This window comes from Chaetura pelagica, unplaced genomic scaffold (assembly GCF_000747805.2).
Source record: "Chaetura pelagica isolate M959 unplaced genomic scaffold, ChaPel_1.0 scaffold166, whole genome shotgun sequence".
Classification (NCBI taxonomy): domain Eukaryota; kingdom Metazoa; phylum Chordata; class Aves; order Apodiformes; family Apodidae; genus Chaetura; species Chaetura pelagica.
Genome location: NW_009953758.1, coordinates 3,924,438 through 3,932,764, shown reverse-complemented (window position 1 = coordinate 3,932,764; position 8,327 = coordinate 3,924,438). Strand labels below are relative to the sequence as shown.

Sequence of the window (8,327 nt, the reverse complement as noted above, 5' to 3'; positions counted from 1 at the left end):
GCAGGAGGTGGGGAGGGGGATTAGTGTGAATTGTGAAAGCACGGGGAGAAGAAAATACATGTGTGCTGCATATTTTCCCAGGGAAGTGTGTGAAAACCCAGCCTTTAAATGGTGTATAACTTTTTATGAATGGGCCCTTTATCACACTCTGAGGAGTTTGCTCATTCTCGCTCCTCATCTGCGTTTCCCCTCCTTGACACCCTTGTTAAAACTCCAAGTCTAAATCCAGGAGGCAGTTGCTCAGTGACCCTAGAGGAAGGAGCTTTGCTGCGCTGGTGCTGTTTGTTAGTGTCGCCCTTGGCAGTGGAGGTGGGAGATGCTGTTGGTACACTGCAGGGCTGCAGCACTGAGCAGCTTAGGGGAGCAGGGGCTCAGAATTTATTAGCTGAATACAGCTGGGGTCTGAGATATTTGGATGGGTGATTCTGCAAGAATAATGGTGAAACTACGGTTGAACAGAAACAAAGGTTGCAACTCACCTTCTGAATTGCACTGACTGGCCTTGCCACATAGGCATAGCTCTTGCATCCATAAAGGTCATAGCCTTCCTGAAGCTGCAAGTGGTGAAGGTAGGCAGGCAGAGTGAAAAGTGGCAGTAGTTGTCTGTGGGAAGCTGACTAAGTAGGGAGGCCCTAGGCTTTTAATGCATAGGAATCATGCCAGCTGCTCTGCCATAGGAAAAGCAACAACATTCTCTGCCTGCCAGTCAACAGACCCTGAACTGCCTATCTCCTCATCCAGTGTAGGTAACCACCAGTGTAGCCTACTAATGGAAATGAAGGTGCTGTCCTGCAGGAAAGGCATTAACCAGGTTTTTATCCAGAGGAGGTCGTTCAAAGAAGCTTTTGCTTGGTGTTGCAAGGCTGGGATCCCCATCACTGCTGTCCTGACTGAATTCAGCTTGAGGAACTGCTCTCTGCCTCTGTCAAATTCCCACTGGGGATTCAGTTTGACAAAGTGCCAAGGGCCATGTTGAATTCAGTATATAGCCCTGCTGGTATCAGCTGAAGTGAAAAACCATGTTTTCGTTGTGTGCTTCCAGTGCATACTTGGTGCTTGCTCTGTTTGTGTGAGGAGCTTCTGGCCAGAGCACATAGAGAAGCACCAAATTAGGGCTGTTGAGTTGTTTTGGGTTGCAGATGCCATCTGCCGCTGATCTGTTTCAGGATTCATCCTCACTAGAGCGATTCAGGTATTCACCAGTGCTGCTGCATGCCAGAGCACTTGGTGCTGGGTAAACCATGGAGCAAAAAAGCTCTCGGTCACAGAGCTCTTGAAAGAAATCAAATGATTGCAGAGGCTTAACCAGGAAGAGGTATATTTACTAGGAGAGTGAGAGCAGAGGACAAGATAAGGGGCGTTTCTCATCAGCATGGCCACATCCTGCCCTTGGTTTGTCTTGGACAACTTGCTCTTGGGTGCAAAGAACTGAATGAGTTTCCGAGGCCTAGCAGGTGGAAAGGACATCTGCTGTGTCACATCTCTAGGACAGGGGACGGTTTCCCACTCTTGCAGCTCATTTTCCCAATTATGTGATCAAAACAAGAGCCCTTTTGAATTTACTAGGGCAAAGAGGCTGTGTCTGTGACTACTGCACTCTGCTTCCAGCTGAAGAAAGTCTTTATTAAATAAATAATTGAAGAGACTATGAATTAATGGGGGAGAAAAACAAGCTCAGTGAAAAGCCCAAGTGGCAGGAGTGAAAGGGTGTTTTACACAAGCACAGTTCCTTTAACTGCAGACCCTTTGCTTCCTGGAGCCACAGGTGCCTGCTACGCCACACTGCCTGGCAGCCAGGAGACCTTGATCATCTCTTTTCTGCCTTCTAGGTAGATTTTGTGGTGACAAGATCCCTGAACCAGTAATCTCCACGGACAGCAGGCTGTGGATTGAGTTCCGGAGCAGCAGTAATATCCTTGGCAAAGGCTTCTTTGTGGTGTATGAAGGTACAGCTCTTAGCTAAAAGAAACCTGTCACGTTGCATGGAGCAGCCAGGATGGGATGCAGCGGTTTATGGGAGTAGCAGGAGTTCTGCTTCACTGCATGGCTAGACACAGCCCTTGCACTTGTTTTCATGGAAGTGGCAGATTTTGAAGGCTGTTTCAACAGACAAGGCATGAATCTTCCACCTAGATCATACCATTTTGGGGGGGAATGCAGCATGGCACCACAGAGCAATAACTTCCATTCATAGACCGGGTTTTAAATGTCCTAACCAGCCCCTGCAGGCAGCAGTGCCAGGTGTTCCTGGAGTTCCTTCCAGTAATTTAACAGGCAGAGTTCTGTTTCAGATAATACATTTTTATATCACCTAATGCATCTTATTTGGGGTGGTTTGGGTGGTGTTTGTTTGTTATTTCTTTGATTTTTGTCTGCTTTTTTTTGTTTTTTGGTTGTTTTTTTCTCAAATGCAATGATTATTCTTTGGTTTCTCCCTTGTATGTTTTACTTACAGAAGATTAGAAATTTGCATGTCAGATCTTCTGCGGGTCAGGTACTTTGGAAACTTGCATGGCACTGAGATGTTGAAACCACTTCAGAGGAGGAGCAATACTACAAAAGTCACTAACAAATCAGTAACATCCCTTCTCTATAAATGCTTATTTTTTACAATAATTACTCTAAAATGTAGAAAAAGCCTGCATTGCTCTTTGGGCAACAGGCATTTTCTTAGAAGTCTTAGAAGTCTTGTCAACAAACAGTATGAGGTTGACTGTGTTGGTACTGAGTTTGGATCTTCTTTCTGCAACCATAGGAACAAGAGTGACACTGAAAGCCCAGTGCCCAAGTGTCCAATGTATTTGTGAATAATGATACTAACAGAGAGAAGTGAAGAAAACAGGACTGTCAAGGAAGTGCAAATAAAGCATATGAGAATTTCACAACAGTGTGAGGCTAATAAATCTGTTTCACAGGAGAAATATCGAGTTTTTGCAGGAATTGTTCCCCTAGAGACAGAGGTAGCTTGCCTGACTTTTGGGGGTTTTTTTTATGTCTCTCCTGAGAAGCAGCTGTTGCCTGGACCATGTGGTTTATAACAACCCTTTTATGATAGTTTGCTGGAAATAGAAGTCACCAAACTAGTGTGTCTCTAATAGGTTATTTTATTTTGGCTTACTGCTTTGGCAGGCTAGTCAGCTTAATTCTTATAGTGGGTTATTCCTTAGTGGTATCTGTCCGAAATTGAAAAGAAAAAGAAAAAAAAGCAAGGTGAGGAATGTTTTTGGGAAGCAGCTTCTTTCTCCTCCATCATGTGTGTTAATACAGCATCGTGCTTCATATTGACAAGTGAAATAAGAAAGTTTTACATTGGCTTAACACCAAAGTTACTTTGCAAAACTTTGTTTTCTCTTAAGAATTTTCTGCATTTCCTGGTGATTAATAAGTGATCCCTAAAAGTTCAGTAAATGTGGGCAATACTTGCTTGGCTTGACTTTTGAGGAGAGCAAATAGAAGTGGAATGTGCATCCAGTGGTCAAACTTTATGTCCCTTCAACTGTTCATATTTTCATGCCTCTTCAAGACTCTGGCTTTTTATGTAGCCCTTTCCTGCAAGAAACTTCCCATTGGAAAAGTAAGAAATCCGTGAGCAATCCCTGAGAGCAAGCACAGACTGTGACTGGTGGAAGCCAGCTTGTACCACAGAAACAGTGATGGCCCGTTGCATAGTCCTTTTCCTAGTTCAGACTCCTCTGAGTCTGCGATTATCTGCGTGTCTCTCCATAGTATCTTCACAAAACCTTCCTTAATCCCTATTTCCCTCTAGTGCAATTCTAGTAATGGTTTGTTTCTTTCCTCCGTTGTCAGGTAGCTTGCTCACCTGCTTTGTGACTTGTGTCTAGGCAATAAGGGTAACCTTTATTTCCAGGTGGGATTGTCTTTAAATGTTTCATTTTATCTTTTTTTTTTGGTTGTTCAAAAGCATTGTTGTTGGTTCCTGTTTTTCTTTTGAACTCTTCTTTCTCACATACTAAAAAGCCAAAGTGGGTTTTACCACTGCTTCTCTGTCCTCTGCTTTAGCGAGAGCGCATGTAAATGCTTTTGCATCTGAACTTTGCTGGGAGCTCTGTAGGTGATTTTTGAATTTGGATTCTTTCAGGTCTTGCCCCTGAAGTTTTAAGTAGATTGGAGGAAAGAGACAAAAGCATTAGGCATATGATGGGAAAACTACCTGATACTGAATGAAAGCTAATGTAGTGAAACTGTTGTCATAGCTCAGTCATATTCATTTTTCTGAGAGAGATTCAAGATGGGAAGATGCTGGTTGTTTTGCCCTTCAGCACTGCTGGCAGCCTTAAATTTGTCATCGTTATTGCCTTTTCAGGCTCTATCAGCAGATGTTTGTTCTATTTTGCAGTAAAGCTCTTCCGGTATACTTAGCTGCTCAGCTGAATTTCAGTGTGAACTACTGCAATGGATAGAGAAAATACCATTTGCTGGCTGACAGTTTTATGGCTGTTAAAAAACCCATGTTCATTCTGTGCTCTTGTAGTCCTTTTTCTGGAAAACAGTTCTCTAAAGGGTCCCTCAGAGGTTCTCTCTAGCACCACTTGTAGCTCTGAATATGTGAACTCAAACTACCACCTGAATTGTGCTCTGCAGCTGAATTTTGATTGTAACTAGTTTGTGGTGCCTTAGCACTGATTGTCTAGGAAGGAAGTTAGCACTGCACTAGTGAAACAGGGCTTTTTTAACTAGGTCACAGTTAAACATTAGGAGCTTACAGGACAAATCCAAGACCATGTTACCCAATGCAAGCAATTTCCAGGACATCACAGGGAGACCCACATAGAATCATACAATGTTTTGGGTTGGAAAGGACCTTAAAGATCATCTACTTTCAACCCCCCTGCATGGGCAGAGACATCTCCCACTAGACCATGTTGCTTGAAGTCCAATCCAACCTATTCTTGAACACTTCCAGGAATGGGGCACCCTCAACTTCACTAGTCAACCTGCTCCAGTGTCTCACCACCCTCATACTGAAGAATTTCTTCCTAATATTCAATTTCAATTTACCCTCTTCCAGTTTGAAACTGTTATGCCTTGTCCTGTTGCTACATCGCTTTATAAAAACACTCTCTCTAGCTTTCCTGTAGCCCTTGCAGGTACTAGAAGGTGATCTAAGGTCTCCCTGAATCCTTCTCCAGGCTGCACACGCCCAGCTCTCACAGACTGTCTTCAAAGGAGAGGTGCTTCAGCCCCCTGGTCATCTTTGTGGCCCCATCTAAACTGCTAATGCAATGCCTTGTGGGGACACCTCAGGTGTGAAGGTGGTTGGTATCTGGCAGGTGTCATTGCAGTGCCATCTCGCTTGTACTTGCTGTCAGTGCTTTTTGTTTGCTTGACTTAAAGCACAGCCAACATTTTTATATGCATTATTTAGATGTGTGCCTTGCATCATGGGCTCACACAGTTTTTGGCCTACTTTCATTAGTCACACAGGCTTGCAGGCAGTTACATGGAACTGCTATTGCCTTTAAGGTCTGTTGCGAGCCAATGCCGGGGGGCTACCTTTTGCTAGCCATAAAACTGCTAGTTTTGTATTAAACTAGATTTTCATTAAATTTTCTGTTATTTAAACTTAGTCTTTAACATTTAGCACGAAACTGCTTCACGCACAGCAGCCTTTTGGTCTCCTGGTGAGCAGCTCAACTCAGCTTGTTAATATTGCCACCGTGTGGCTGGACTAGATTTGCAACTGGTTGTTAGGGTTTTTTGACAGCTTTTCTTGGTCCTTAGCACTGGTAACAGGTTTTAAGCAGCTGGGAGGGTGACTGGGAGTGTGAAACACACAAATCAATAAGAATTCTCTGTCCCAGGAAGTTCACCTTCTAAGGTGGTTGGCACAGCAAGACAGGAGATACTGTCACTAAGATACAAAGTGAAATTTGTTAAAACTTCCAGAACTTGTGTGTTGCCTTTGTGGAAAAAACAGTATTGATACAGATTTGAAGGAGGAAGAAGGGTATGTATGGAACAGACTTTACCTAAGGGAAAACATGCAGTCTCATGATTTTACCGTTTGCTCTTTTATGAAGCTATTTGTGGTGGAGAAATTCACAAAGATGCTGGCCAGATCCAATCTCCCAATTACCCAGATGACTACAGACCTTCAAAAGAGTGCATCTGGAAGATCACAGTTTCTGAGGGCTTTCACATAGGAATCACATTCCAAGCCTTTGAGGTGAGGCATGCAATTTTATATTATATTACAGATAATATTTTTCTTCTGTAGGTCTTTTAAAAAGAAGAAGAAAGTTATGTAATTGTTTTTAATTTTAAAAAATAATTTCTTTTTAATATTTCAGAACAATATTTCTCCTAACTAGATGTTTGCTCAGAGATTTTGAGGCAAAGTTTTGAATATGATGAATTTTCAAAACCTGTTACTCTAGACAGAAAGAATTGAAAGTGGCACAAAATTGTTGATGATGTTAAGTAGGGACTCATGAGTCCTTAGATTTGCACTCTGGTCCAATGAAATTGAATGGTAACGCTGCAGGCAAAAAAATCTTGTTAGTGTCACTGGGGCTTGGAATGCTGCAGGATGTTTGTGACTCTCCAAAGAGAAATCACTATCCCAAGATGGCAGACAGACTTTGAGGAGGTCAGAAGAGGTTTTCTCCTACTGGTTATAGGATGTCTTACACTCTAAGTTAGGTTCACAAGGATCTGTTTCTGACTACTGATGTATAAATCTTGGAGAGGACCTGAGTTGGTGCATAAATCCCATCTATCCTGTGGCTTGTGTAAACCTACTGTGCTTATGGTGGAAAAGGCTGACACCATTACCTCCTAGTCGTGACCCCACAGCTATTCTTGATACTTTTTACTTGCAGTTGTTCTGCTCTGCTCCTTATGGTTTCTCATGGAAAAGCAGCTTTCAGCTAGTTAGGGACTAGGTTTCATTGAAGAATAACCATGAAATAGCAGTAGACCTGAGATGTGCCTGGACTTGAATGCAATTTCAACTGCAGGAGAGTTGAGTATCAGCCGTGAGGCAAGTACTTAGTTGTGACCAGTTGTTTAGGGTGTTCCTTTGGAAGCTGATCTCTGGCCTAGGTCTAAATGGGTAGCTGTTGACTAAAAGCACTCATATTAGTGAGCTACAGGCACACCCTTTTCCCATTGCAGATTGAATGGCATGATGCATGTTCTTATGACTACCTGGAGATCCGAGATGGCCCCACTGAATACAGTCCACTGATCAGTCATTTCTGTGGCTATGAGAAGCCAGAAGATATCAAATCCAGCTCAAATAAAGTATGGATGAAGTTTGTATCTGATGCAACCATCAATAAAGCAGGCTTTGCAGCAAATTTTTTTAAAGGTATGTGACTAGTGCTTCTCAAGGTCAAAGCTGGGGATCACTCATTCCTTAACCTATTGCTATCCCAAAGTAATCAGTTACCACTATATTTACTTATAGTTAAGAGCTTTTAGACTTGTCTGTGCAACCACCAATACCATAAACAGATTGCTTTGAGAGTGTACAGAGGATTGATGCTAAGGCTAGGACACCACCTCCCTGATGAAGGCAGAAAGCCTACCTCACAAAACATTAGCCTTTCATTTATGGGTCAGTCCAGCACAGGCACTAACACAGCTGGACAGAATGTGACCCCTACTTACCCAGGCCAGGGCACACTGACATTTTTTAAGAAGGTACTAGTACTGCACAAAGAGTGTTAAGAACAACTCTCTGCTTAAGTTCTATTCCAAAAGAAACCTCTGGAGACAGGGGAAATTTGAATGCAAGTAGAATCCCAAGGAAAATTTCTAAGTGCTTAAGGAGACCAATGTGTTCCTAAACTGAGATCTTTTTCTGGAAGATGCAGATAAGACTAAGATTTTATTTTATTTTTAAGAGCTGGACCTGAGATATGGTTCTTTACCAGCATCCTGATGACTTGATAGAGACAAGAACCAAATATTTAACCACTTGGGAAAATACCTGTGGAGCTGCTGTGAAGTAGATTGCCAAGTTTCTATTAGGTTCAGTGGCAGTTCTACTGAAATAATAGCTGCAATGCCAATATTTGGATTGCACAAGTCCCTTATTTATTTCTACTTTAATTTTTGTCTTGTGTTAAGGGTGTCACAGTCCATTTGGATCTCTCAAATTTGCAGAACAAACTACTCTCTGAATTAAACTTTATTTCATAAGCTCATTAAGAAATACAACAAACAAACAATGCAGTATTCAATCCCCTTTGCACACTCTACCACTTGAATTCCCTTATTCAGCATTCAAGTCATAGAGCTTTGTAATTTATAACCCACAATTCTTAATCTGTGCAATTATGCAAAAAAAAATAATCATA

At 42.2% G+C, this 8,327-nt stretch overlaps 1 protein-coding gene across 1 annotated transcript in view; it reads left to right on the top strand.

The window, feature by feature from the left end:
- TLL2 (tolloid-like 2) overlaps positions 1-8,327 on the top strand; it is a 55,711-nt gene that overhangs the window by 35,802 nt on the left and 11,582 nt on the right. The window contains exons 11-13 of the mRNA XM_010000816.1: positions 1,830-1,946; positions 6,042-6,187; positions 7,138-7,333. Of these exons, the coding sequence (XP_009999118.1) occupies positions 1,830-1,946; positions 6,042-6,187; positions 7,138-7,333 (459 nt within the window). The remainder of the gene's footprint in view (positions 1-1,829; positions 1,947-6,041; positions 6,188-7,137; positions 7,334-8,327) is intronic.